At 38.3% G+C, this 13,950-nt stretch overlaps 1 protein-coding gene across 3 annotated transcripts in view; it reads right to left on the minus strand.

Annotated features, from left to right (window-relative positions):
- Positions 1-13,950, minus strand: part of DPP6 (dipeptidyl peptidase like 6) — a 1,012,545-nt gene that overhangs the window by 17,492 nt on the left and 981,103 nt on the right. For 2 of the 3 annotated variants that reach the window (XM_051961469.1, XM_051961470.1), the window contains exons 19-20: positions 11,528-11,597; positions 7,442-7,636 (exon numbers count right to left, since the gene is read on the minus strand). In XM_051961469.1, the coding sequence (XP_051817429.1) occupies positions 7,442-7,636; positions 11,528-11,597 (265 nt within the window). Of the gene's footprint in view, positions 1-7,441; positions 7,637-11,527; positions 11,598-13,950 lie in introns of those variants that run through there. The other variant, XR_007947662.1, reaches the window with a different exon arrangement.

Below are 13,950 nucleotides of genomic sequence, written 5' to 3' on the forward strand. Positions count from 1 at the left end.
CTGTGTTTTAGGAATATCACTTTGGTAGTTGTATGGAAAATGGTTAGAGAAGAAAGATATTTAAGTGAAGGAGCCCCCTTAGGATGTTGTGGCAATAACCCAGCTTAAGGGGGAGATGAATATCTGGATTAGGATGGAGGAAACGGTCTAAATGGGAGAGATGTTGTGGAAGTACAATGAATAAGGTTTGGATAACTGGTATTAGGAGAATCTTCCCAAGAATTTGGATTATTCAAAGTTGAATACACTGCTTCAGGAAGTGGTAAATTCCCTTCCTTCAAGCAGAGGCTGAATTACCACTGACTAATTGAGTCAGTTGAAAATGTTATTCTGGGGATTCATTTCAGGCACAGGTCACAGAGATGCTGAGTTTTCTCCTAACTACAGTTGCATTTGCAGAGGCCATACAGTAACAAACCAGCTCAGCAGATGCGTTAAGCCAATTTGAGAATAACTGGCAAGCCACAAACAGTTGGCGAGTCAGGGCAATGTCTACCCCAAACATGTGAAGACTTCCCTTGGCAGAATCGGTGAATGAGGACATTTTGCTCCAGTGGCTGTGAGAGCAACTGAAGCAGAGCTTGGTCAAGCACTGAAGAGAGCAAGGTCATTCTGGACCACTGCCGGTCATCCTGACTTTTGTCTTGCCATTGGACTTTGAAGATTCAGGAAGAGAAGCTGAGGCTGATGATTTTGTGCATCCTTGCCTCACTCTAATACATCTCATGAACAAGTCAAGATATTTCCCATGATGTCATTGACTCTTTTTGAAAATGAAGGATGAATAAGTTGCCTACTATATCTCATACTGGCTATAGCCACAATTCACTTCACTCTCTGGCCATCTCACCAGCCAAAATACCTTCTTCTGTCCTCTTGTCCCATCTTTGCTATCTACTTCTGCAGTCATTATAAACTAATTTTGTCACTGCTTGTTTCAATCTAATTTTCTGCAGCTTTGCTTACCAATCCCTGTGGCTTTCCAAACTAAAATATTCTTCCCAAGTCATATGTATATAAATAAACATATAGATATATACACACACACATATATTTGTACAGATAGTTTTCTTTTATTAGAATAGCTCCTTGAGGGAAGGGCTGTAATTATTTTTTAATTTTTTATTTCTATCACTTAGTATAGTACTTAGTACATTGTAATTGCTTAATAAGTATTTTTCTTTCATTTATTTTATGCTGACTCTAAAATTCAGAGATTTTCTGATGGGATAAAGGAAAAAAAGTAGAGTAAAAAGTCTAGGTTGTTACTCTGAGCTATTTCCTAATATTTGCTTGATGAAGGAATTAATGAATAAATGACACTGTGATAGATACTAGGGTGACACAGAGAGAGAAGAATCAGTTCTTGCTCTCAAAGAAATTCTAGTCTAATTGAGTCAGTAGGCCTGGCCTCTTGTCCTGACTCCTCCCAGGGATGTGAGACTAGGTAAATTACAAGTTCTATGGGCTTCAAGTTTAATCATCTGTCAAATAAAAACCATAAATGCTGAAAAACTAAAATAAGATAATAGATGTGAAAATGGTTTTTAAAACTGTAAATGTTCCATTACAATTTAAGCTATTATAAATATATTTAGTAAAACTTCATTAACTCTGATCATATTAATTTGGAATTGATCATTCAGAAGTAGACTGGGTGAAAATTTGTCTTTGAAATTTTCTTAAAAAAAGATGCTAAGTAAATGAATAATGTAAATTAGATTTCAAGAGGGATGTTTAACTGATTTAATGAGAACTTTCAAAGTAATTAAAAGTATCCTTTGCATATTAGAATTTAATATGTAAATGATCTTTGCTGTTCATTATAGTGGGACTAATAGAAACTTTGAGAACACATTATATGCATTATATATTATATACATTAGATGTTCCAAAATGATTATTGTTGTTATTTAGTTGTTTTGGTCTTTGTGACCCCCATTTGGGGTTTTCTTGGTAAAGATACTGGAGTGGTATGTGCAAAAATCTTTGGTGCAGCCCTTTTTGTAGTGGCTAAGAAACTGGAAATTGAATGGATATCCATCAATTAGAGAATGGCTGAATAAATTATGGTATATGAATGTTATGGAATATTATTGTTCTGTAAGAAATGACCAGCAGGATGATTTCAGAAAGGCCTGGAGAGACTTACATGAATTGATGCTGAGTGAAATAAGCAGAACCAGGAGATCATTATACATGGCAACAACAATATTATATGCTGATCAATTCTGATGGACATAGCCCTTTTCAACAATGAGATGAACCAAATCAATTGTTCAATAATGAATAGAAACAGCTACACCCAGTGAAAGAACTCTGGGAGATGAGTGTGAATCACTACATAGCATTTTCACTCTTTCTGTTGTTGTTTGCATTTTTGTTTTTCTTCTCAGGTTTTTTTCTTTTTTTCTAGATCTGATTTTCCTTGTGCAGCAAGATAACTGTATAAATATGTATTCATATATCAGATTTAACATATATTTTAATATATTTAACATGTATTGAACTTCCTGTCATCTAGAGGAGGGAGTGGGGGAAAGGAGGGGAAAAGTTGGAATAGAAGGTTTTGCAAGGGTCAATGTTGAAAAATCACCCAAGCATATATTTTGTAAATAAAAAGCTATAATAATAAAAAAAATAAAAATACTGGAGTGGTTTGACAGTTCCTTCTCCAGCTCATTTTACATATCAGGAAACTGAGGCAAACAAGGTTAAGTGACTTGCCCGGGGTCATACAGCTAGTATGCATCTAAGATTGCATTTGAACTAAGGTCTTCCAGACAGATTCTAGTCCTAGAGCTCTAACCATTGCAATCTAACTGTCCTTTAAACTAAATATCTTTCAATAATTTCAGACTGTCCTTGCTCTGTGTCTTTTAAAGTTTTGTTAATGTCTTGTACAATTAACAGTACGTGTTATGACACCGACAATAATATTTCTGATTTCATCTCCTTCTTGTCTCCCATCAGTGAACCTTCCTTTTTAAACAAACAAACAAAAAACCTAATTAAACAAAAATACTGAACAAAACAATAAAGTCTGACAGTCTGTAACTTCCCACAACCAAATGTTCCTGAGGATCAACCCAGAGAAGGAAAGTCTGTTGCATCATCTGTCAGGGACTAAGATTGCTTAAGGCAGTGAGCTGTCAGCTGAAGTCAGAAGAACTGAGTTCAAATCCAGTTTCCAAACTTAACTATGTGACTATAAGTATGTCACTTAAATCTCTGCCTCAGCTTCTTCAACTGTGAAATGGGGAAAATAATAGGGCCTACTTTGCAGGATTATTGTGAGGATCAAATGAGATAGTACCTGGAACACAGAGATCAATAATTGCTTGTTTTCTCCCTTTTTTATTCTACTTTTAAAAAATATTTATATTTATATTTATAGAGTGCTGTAAGATTTGCATCATATATTACATATATTATCTCATTTGATTCTCATCACAAGGGGTAGGTGTTCTTATAATCCTCATTTGTTAGACTTTTTTCCCCCCACTACTTTTCATCTGGATGTTTAGTCTGCATGCAGATACTACCTGATAGCAAGACATCACATGTATTTACTATAGAAAGTATAGGAGTCTTTGGAAACTTTGAAACTTGTGGAGCCAGTCCTGGGCTCTCTTCCACCTCACCAGTACTTTTTCATTTTCTTCTAGGCCCTACTATTGACTCAGCAGGAAGCATCAGGCTCTTGACAGTCCCATCATTTGGGGGATTTCCATTTCCTGATCCTAAAAAAAAAAATCTAGATAATGATACTCATTTACAAAGTGCTTTGAGATCTTCTGTGAAGAGCTGTTATTTCAGTACAAAATATTGTTATTATCCCGTTGCTCTCAACTATACCCAGCTGTGCTCTCTGTAACTATATTTTTAGCTGTGCTTTCTGAAGTGAATCTGATCATTACAAACCCTGAAGACTATTTTTTTTAAAAAAATTGACACCAGGTCCTCAAGGTTAAAATAGTGTATGCTTAGGGTGAGATTACAATGTTGTTCTTGGCACTGGATGGGAGAGCATTGGCTGGAATCAATCAAGCAACAAATATTTTTGATGAATGCCTACTGTGTTGTTAACACCATTTTAGACATTGTGATCCTTGGGATTCCACGTTCCAATCTCTTCCATACAGATGTTAGATTAGTCTTCCTCCGCAACACTGCCCAGCTCAAAAACTTTAAGGTGTCCCCATTGCCTCCTGAATAAACAGCAATCTGGCATCAACTTACTTTCCTGGAAAAAAAATGGGGCCATTTGCCACGGAGCTCTTCCTTCTCACCTATTCTTCATCTCAGTCTCTAATGAAGTCATGACCTTTCTTGCCAAGACAGGGCATTCTACAAGTTCCTTTGATCCTAATCCTTCCTGTCTTTATCAGATTGTCTTCGCTTAACTTTAATTTCTATATATATGTATATATGTGTATATATATATACATATATATATATATCCTTTCCCTGATAATTACTGAAATTTCTCCATCTTAAAAATCCTTGCTAGATTTCACATGCCTTCAGCTATTATGTTTTATCTCTCTTCATACATCCTTTAACTATTCTCTTCTTTCTTCTTCCTTCCCCCCTCTGTCTCTCTGTCTCTTTTCCTTCTTCTCCTTCACTTTAGATATATTCCATATCTCTCCAGCTATTAGTTTATTTTTCTTCTTGAAAATGCTTGTTTATGTCAGAGTATCCACTAGTCTCACTTGCTTTGAAACCTTTTGCAAACTGGCCTCCAGTTTCATCATTGAACTGAAATGGCTCTCTCCCAAGTTATCCATGACCACTACACTAAATCCAATAGATTTCCCCAATCTTCAATGTTTCTTGCCTTCTCTGAAGAAAGTTAGATTATTTATGACCTGCTCCTCCTGTATTCTCTCTCCTCTCTGGATTTTCATGACCCAGCTTTCTCATTGTTCTTCATTTAACAATTCATCTTTCCTTGATACTAATTATAGGATACTAATTACTTAAGGCTCTGTCATGAGTCCTCATTTCTTTTTCTCTCTCTATTCTCTCAAAGGGAGATGGAAGGAGTGTGGGTTTTAGAGTCACAGGACTTGGGTTCAAATCTTGACTGTCATTATCTATGTGTCCTAGAATAAATCTCTCCATGCGTGTGTCCTTAGCTAACAAAATGGAGACATGAGTCTAGATAGACTCTAAGATATCCTCTGGTTTTAAGTCAACGAACCTTTGATTCATAGGTTTAGTGATTGACAATGGTTCTGTATATCTGGTCTTAGTCTCTCACTCAAGCTCTGAGCCAGTATCACCAACTGCCTAATGGACATCTCAGACAGGAGGCCTCACAGACAGCTCACACTCATCATGTCCAAACAGAACTGATTCTCTTTTCCTCCAAACCCACCTCTCTGCTGTCAAGGGCGCACACACCTCTCCAGTATTCCATGCTTCCAACCCCAGCGTCATCCATCACCCTTCATTCACTTTTACTTGCTTCACATATCCCATTCAGTTTCTCATGTATATGTCCCCTTCCTTCCATTCTCACAGCCACTACCCTGGTTCAAAATCCCATCCCTTCTTATCTCCTTAATTGTGATATGCTCCTAATTAAGTCTTCTTACTTCATTCCTTCCTACTAATTCACCTTGCACATAGTTGCCAAGACAGTTACCTTAAAGAGAAGATCTGACCTTGCTAAACTCTTACTCAGTAAGTTCTACGGTTCTAAGACTCAAACATCCTCTGCTCTAACTTTAAAGGTCCTCTGATGCTGGCTGGCCCTTTCCTATCTCTCAGTTGACCTATACATTTCTTCCCTCCATACTCTTTCTAGACCAGTCACATTGGCTCACTTACTGTTCTTCACAGACCGCAATATGCCACACGTGCCCTCTTTCTATTCCTCATAGAGCTAATAATAAGAAGGATATGACAATATAACAATGATGGCAATACAGAATAATCTATGATAAGTGCATCAGAGAGGTGCAAAATTAGGTGAGGTTCAAGAAAGGATCTTTATGGACAGAAAAAAGGTGACATTTGATCAAAATTCAAAGGACGGGTAAGAAATTAAGGTTTAAAAGGAGGAGAAAGGCCATTCCAAGTATGGGGAATACCAAAAACCAAGGCAAGAAAGCCTAAGTCATGTTTAGAGGACATTTTAAGCCTGAGCTTCATTAACTAAGTGTGTTGCAAGCTCCTAGTGAAGATGAGCAGGAGCTTTTCAAGTAGGTGAAATGGAGTGTTTTGAGATGAGGTTGAAAAGCTAGACTGATGTCGAGGAAGGCCTCGAATGCCAGGCAATAGATTTGAACATTATACTATAAGCAATAGGGAACCACCGAAGATTTATGACAGAGGCATACATAATATTCAGTGAAGTGAACTGTTGAATCGTTTAAACCTCTTTCCTTCCTGAAAGGGTGTTTTTTTTTTTTTTTTTTCTTCATTTCTGACATAGAATCTGCAAAAGGGGATACTCAACAGTTATTTAATGAGCCAACTGAAATGCATTGAATGACAGTGAAGATGCTAATGCTTATTCTTTCCCATTACACTATATCTCAGATTGTCTGTTTCTGACTTTCTATGTAGATAAATTTGGGACTGGGTGAATTCTTTCAGTAATATCTCTCCCCTGGAAAGTCATGTCTTATGCCAGAGGTTTTGTGTGCCATAATATAATGAGATACACATTCTCCAAATTGTATGTGTGTATGTGCGTGAGAGAAAGTGAAAGAGAGAGAGACAGAGGGGGAGGGAGGAGAGGAAGGAAAGAAGGAAGAGGGAGTGAGAGAGGAGAGGTAAATAGAGATTGATAGTCTTGGACAGGTTTCTGATGGATTCCTCACCTTTTTATTGTTTTTAGTAATTTTTGGGGGGTCTATATTACTCTGCTGGTGTAGGAGATACCATGGGTAAATGAGAATATAATGTCTTCAGAATGCGAAGTCCTAAAGGTGTGAAAATTACACTGTGGAGTCAGAAACATGAAAATATGTTTTGGGTACTCTCTGAGCAAGGTAGTTACCCTGATCCATTCACACATCCCCCTTATGACTAATGGTCTTTACATATCAAACATCGGCTGGGAGAACAGTGCACTCTGTAGCCACTCAGTGGAATGAATCTACCTGAGGCAATGAAGGACCTTCATCCTAACTGGCCCCATGCTAGAGCCTGCTGAGCTAATTGTTACATTAAAAAAGAGAAGGCTACAGGAGCAAGATATTTTTAGAGGGAAAACCAACGATATTTTACCTTGAAAGTGGCCTGAGACTTTTCTACAAAGTCTGTTGCAGGCACGTTGAAAATTCATGCAAATGATATGTGAATGTGCACAACTATGTCAAGGATGTGGCTCCCTGGGAGGGGCCCAATCTTATGCCATTGAATTGCTTTGCCCTATTACCTTTCCCAATTCAATTCAATTCACAAGGTAATGGGCCCTCACCCCACTGCTTTCAACTGGTCTTTCTCTTCCAGGGAGCCCAGTTTTCTCTTCACTTCATGGAGGAGCTTGGTTCCTTGGAATCCGCTACCACGACCGTCAAACTTCACCACGATGGCACCGTGACTGCTGACCATCACAGTTTCCCAGTTGACCTCAAACTTTTCAGTCACACTCTGGCTCCCTGGAGTGCCATCCCTGAAAAGGATTAAGGATAACACTTTAGAGTTTCATCAGTTTTAATAGGAATAATTCATTGACTTGGGAGAAAGGACATCTACAATGATGACATTTATTTGTCATTTCTCTTTGAGGGCTCAGTTTCCTCATTTGTAAATTGAAAGAGTTGCATTAGATGACATGTACTGGGCTCTAAAAAGTTTTTGGTCTCAGGACCACTTTGCACTCTTAAAAATGACTAAGGACCCCAAAAAGTTTTAATTAGTTAAAATAACAATATTGAATCCTTTGATGCTATTGTTAACATTTTTATGAAGATTAACTATATTTTGCAGACCAAAACAATTTAGTGAAAGGAGTGGTATTGTCACACTTATTTTTTTTTTTTGTTGTTGTTCTTGCGAATCTAATCTTGCATTAAAATGCCTGAATTAGTAGAAGACAGCTGCATTCTTATATCTGCTTCTGTGTATAATCTGTTACAATATGTTGTTTTGATTGAAGTCTATAAAGAAAATTTGGCATCATGCAGATGTGTAGTTGGGAAAGGAAGGAGTATTTTAATAGACCAATACCATTTTAGTATTCTTGTAAAAATAGTTTTGACCTCAAGGACCCCCGGAAGGGTCTCAAGCATCCACTGACACCATTTTCAGAACCTCTAGATGGTATATCTCTAAAGTTCCTTCCAATTCTAAATTCTGGAATCAACAATATGTCATTTGGGAGCAGATTTTTTTTTTTTTTGGGGGGGGCAGGACTCTTCTCTTGTTCCTCTCAAATGCTACTTCCTAGTATTTTACTTTATTTATGGGGCCGAGTCTATCCTTGCCCACATCTCCCACCCAGATGAGAGGTGTTTGTTCATCAACTGTGAAGAAAAGGGATGTGACATCAATTGAGGTGAAAAGTTGGGGAGGGGGTAAGAGGAGAATTCTCCTCTTTGAGGAGCAGACCCTCACCATCCATTTATATAATTTAAAAAATTTACATATATCAGCATTTCTCTTTTGGACTTCTTTATTTCATGTTCCAGCCAGCATACTTTTTAGATTCTGTCTAATCAAGTGCTGTTAGCTTAATGAGTTCTGATCTCTCTCAAGCACCTCCTGTAATGAAATTAAGTTCCTTTGGAGGTAATTGGATAGCTGTGAGATTTTGGCAGTTCTCAAGTCCTTGGTGGGAGGTAGTTTCAAGGATGATGGTTTTTAAAAATCATTATTATTTTCTCAGTTAGATTGCCTCAGTTTCCCCTTCCTTTCTTCTTTGGAATGAAATTAACAATGAGGGGGATGGAGTCAGATTTATAACTGATCTATGTCAAGTCCAGAGAGAAAAATCTCTATAAAAACCACTTTTTGGGATTCTGGAGGTCCTTATGAAGCTTGGTGCCCTAGAGTTGGAATACCCTGGATTTGTGCTGTAGCCCTCCTACTACTCTCTTTCTATACATTTAGAGTACAAAGGGCACTGGATGTGACCTCATTCAACTTGGGTTTCAGTGCCCCTTCTGTGGACCTAGACTCATCCCTTAACATTTTAATATTAGTTTTCCTCATCTATAAAATGAAAGAATTGAATTAGATGGTCTCTGGATAGAAAACCTTTCCAACTCTAAGATACTAAGTTAGCAACTAAGATGGAGTTGCTTTGGAGTAGAGAGGAAGTTCCAATCCCATCAGATATTTATGAAGTGCATAATTTTGGGCAAGCTATCTTACTTCTCTCAGCCTCAATTTTATCATTTGTAAAATGGAATTCTTACAAGGGTTGTTAAAAGGATATAAATATATAAATAGTTGCATCAATGTAGCTGTTGAGTTGTTTTGGTTTTTGTCAGACTCTTTATGACTCCCTTTGGGGTTTTCCCGGCAAAGACACAGGAGTGGTTTACCATTTCCTTCTCCAGCACGTTTTACAGATGAGGAAACTGAGGTAAACAGGGTTTAGTGATTTTTCCAAGGTCCCACAGCTAAAAATCTGGGGCTGCATTTGAACTCGTCTTCCTGATTCCAGGCTTGGCACTGTATATACTGTGCCACTTAGTTGTCCATATAAATGTCCACTATTATTATTTCTATATATATAGATAGTGAATACCTTTGTAATATTGACATCAAAGGATTGGTTCAATGCATGCCCTCCTTAATAATACTGCTTCCCAATTTTGGGTTGCAGCCCATTTTATGGTTGTCAATTTCTGCAGAGGGACAATAAAAAAGTCTTAGAAAAAGATGGATTACCTCAAATTGACTGGGAGCAGGGATGGGAGGAACAGGAAGGAAAATGATTCCTTGATTATGCATTAACTTCTCCTTCTTTCTTACTCTTTGTCTTACTCAGGTTTTATAAAACTTTACTTCTAAAGGTTAGAAGTTAGAGGTTGCAGTTAATCCCTTTGTATCTTTCTACCATTGCTATGTACGTGGTCTACAGGATACATGATTCTCCTAAGTTTGGTCACTCTTTTCTTACCCTTTAGAACATCCAAGACAAGACTAGATTATGCTAAAAAGGAATCACAGGATGTGCCACAGGAAAGAATCTTAGAGTTCTAGAGCCATAATTAACTAAACCTGGACCTGAGCCAATTAAATTGAGAGGTAGAATTAGGAGAGGGGTTTAGCAACTCAGAGGACAGGCCTACCACTGAGATGTCCCGGGAGAATCCCTTGCTTGAAATAAAGTTAAAGGTGAAGGAGAGTTCCTAAAAAAAGGTTGGGACCCTAGGAGTAGCAGATAGGGGGAAGTTATGCACCTCTATCATTGGAGGTCCATTAGGGAAGATCAGGAAAAAAAGAGAAAACATTTGGAACAGATCTCACACTAATCAGAGCTTTTCTAGTGCAGTCTCTAATAGTCACAGAAGTCAAATGACTTTACTAGAACTCTTTCATTCCAGACTAAACATTCAAAGGAACATTTTTGTATTATTGTGATTATTATTATATTTGAATTCCATCATTAAAAAAAAGTTCCTTTTTATTTTACTTCCCTTTTAGGACATGAATGGTGTCCATTTTAGATCTACAGCAAAGAAAAGATGAGAAGGAATTATTGAATAGTCAAAAGTTCCTCCCCCCACCCCCACATTTTCCCATACTTAGTGATTAAATTATAAGGGATGTGATTTAACTGTCAGTATATCCAGATGTGGTCTTTGAATGAAGCTCCAGAGCATTCATTTCAACAAGAAAAGTGAGGGGGAAATCACTTTTCTGGGAATTTGAAAAGGCCTTCCTTCTGGATTCTCATTGCTAGAAAACCAGATGGGGTAGGGTGGGTGGAGCTTCTACTCCAGAGATGAGGGTTAAAAACCATTGGTCTGGAGAATCAGAGGGGCCTTTGGTAAGTGTGAAAATCTTCTGAATAAAACCATCCCCAAGAGAGAAGGATGAAAGATGAAGAATGTATTAAATCAATCCAGAATGTTAGGAAACTGGGTTAATTTTTCTTTGGCAACTATAACTCCTTCTTTGGGGCCATGCTGTGAACCTGCCTTACAGGGGAGGTTATCTCATAATAAAGTCCTTTTAGAACTTCAGTAATTAAACCCTTTTGGATAGGACCCAAGCAGAGCCTGAATTTTGTAGTCTGGGCTTACAGCAAAGTTGGCACTCGTACTGGCTAGCCAGGAGTGTTCTCTTCTCATAAGTGACTACTAGAAATTCTCCTTCATCCTTGACATGGTGGCACAGGGTCCCATTTAAGGGGGAGGTGAAAAATCACCAGGGGGAAGAGACCAAGGCAGGCTTAGTCTCCTTTCTTCTTTGAGGCTTCTTTGGGCCCTGGCAGAAGAGAGTTTTAAATGAACGAGGAGATCTTTCCTGACACCTCCTGGCATTTTCCCAATCATTTCTCAGCTCTTCCTTAAACAGTTCACCCGTGAAAGGCGGCGGTCATACTTACACTACCAGGAGCAGAGGATAGTGGGTGGTATCCGTGAAGGTGGCCGGCTTTAAGATCTGCATTGGCAATACTGGGTGGGAACAGACAAACATATTAACATTTTAGTGACCGATAGATGATAGACATGGTTCATAATTAAATAGCACTTCACATTTGATGGAACACCATCCTTGCAACAGTCTATGAGGCAGATAGTGTTTTATACCCATTCTTAAGATGAGAATATTATGACTCAGAGAGGTTAAAGCCTGTCCTTGGTCACACAGCTTACATCCAGGTACCTTTTTTTTTCTGTAATCTTTCTGTAAAAATGTCATTTGCTTAGGGTAGAACAGAGGGAGCTGTTTGTTTGAGTGTTCATGGGACTTTAGGATTTAACTTCAGGGAGCACTCAACAAATGTTTATCCAGTGCCTACTTTTATGAAACAGCTAGCTGTCAAAGTGGATAGGCAGTCCTGGAATCAGGAAGAGAAGAATCCAAGGATAGCCTCTGACACTTATTGAATGATTCTGGCCAAGTCACTTAATTGCAGTCTGCCTCAGTTTTCTCATCTGATAATAGTAGCACTCATCTCCCAGGTTTGTGACAATAAAATGAATGTTTTGCAAACCTTAAAGCTCTCTGGAAGGTATTATCATGATTGTCATGCAGCTACCTAATCAATAGTCTTAACTCACAGGGCTGACTAAAGGATAGCAGATTAAGTTCTAATGTTTCCTTCTTGTCTGCAGGATAAAATGCAGAATCTTCTTTTGTCTTGCCTTTATCTGACTTCAGCCTACCTTCATAGGCTTACTTCACATTATCAATACTGTTTTTCCAGTTTTTCCAAACTTGTTTCCTTCCCATCCCTTTAACCTTTCCCACATTTACACTGATATAAGGTATCATATCTTAGATGTACTGATTTATTTACAAATTGTCTCCCTCATTAGAATGCAAGCTCCTCAATATTTGGGACTATTTCCTCTTTTTTTCTTTCATTTTTTGGGGGGTCTTTGGGAAAATTTCAAGGTTCATGAATCCTTACGTTATATTATAGGTTAGATGACAGTGTTTGGAGGCTCTGGATATCATGGAGGTAGAATAGTTGGAAGGAGTTGGAGGACTTTTGTGTCTCCCATCTCCTTCAAGCTGGAAAGCAGCACAGCAATCTGAATGAATTCTTTCTTGCCTTGTTCTGCAGGGAGAAAAGGCAAGGGGGAAGATGCTCCTGGTGGACTTACTGCACTTTGGATGGGTTTTGGGGCCCAGGGCCAGGAAAGAGAGGGAGGAGGTAAGGAAAGAGGACACAGCTGCTCCTAGGTGCTTTTGGACTGTTCTAATTGGTTTCGGGGCCAAAGCAATAATAGGAATAGAACAAAGAGAAAGATGAGAAATATTGTAGAAGCAGAATTTTAAAGTTTGACTAGTGTGCGGAGGTGTGAGAGAGAGAAGAATTAAGCATCAAAGCAAAGTTTTAAGTGAGGAAAATTGGGCAAATGGTGGTACTGATGGGGGAAAGAGTGATGTCAGAAGAGATGACTTTTGGGGAAAGATTATAGGCTCAGTTTTAAACATGTTAGGTGTGTATGTGGGAAGAATACAGGTAGGTCATCCAAGTAGAGTTATACTGTAGGCAATTCAAGCCTGAATCCTGAATACAGATCTGATTATGTTACTCTTTTCAAAGTCACTCACAGTCTCCCACTACTTAACTTTCTAGCTTATCATGCCTTCTTGTACTTGGTACATCCTTGAAACATTATTTCTTTATTTCTCTCCCTTCCTCCCTCCTTTTCTTCTTTCCTTCCTTCCTTCCTCCTTTCCTTTCCTTCCTCCCTCCCTTCTTTTCCTTCCTTCCTTTTCTACATGAGACCTTTCCTAATACTTTCATTGGTAAAGCCCTCCCTCCAACAGACTTCTTTAGCATTTTATTCTGTACTTGTCTAATGCACTTATCACATATTATTGGGAATTATAGCTCCCTAGTTTTGTATCTTATCTCCCTACTAGGCCATAATTTCCAAGAGGGCAGGATCTGTATCTTATCAAGACTTTATATCTCCCCAAGAATCTTGCACAGTATTCACACTGCATTTAACAGCTTAGCAAATGCTTGCTGAATTGCAAAAGACTGACCTGGTTATGGAGTCAAAGGGAATGTTTAGGGAATAAGGAGAATAATCAAGAGAGAGGATATCTAAGAAGGGAAGGCACTGCATTATGGTGGAAAGGGCTAAGTCATCAGAAGAACTGGGGGTCTTCTGTGAGCTCTGTCACCAGCTTATTGTTGGACCACAAGTAAGTCACTTCACTTTGCTGTTCATTTTCATCATCTGTAACCCGTGAATAAATATACCTGTGCTCCCAAATCTACAAGTTCATGGCAGAGATTTGATGAGCTCATGTATGTGGATATACTTTAAAAGGGAGAAGATG

This window comes from Antechinus flavipes, chromosome 5 (genome assembly GCF_016432865.1).
Source record: "Antechinus flavipes isolate AdamAnt ecotype Samford, QLD, Australia chromosome 5, AdamAnt_v2, whole genome shotgun sequence".
Lineage (NCBI taxonomy): Eukaryota > Metazoa > Chordata > Mammalia > Dasyuromorphia > Dasyuridae > Antechinus > Antechinus flavipes.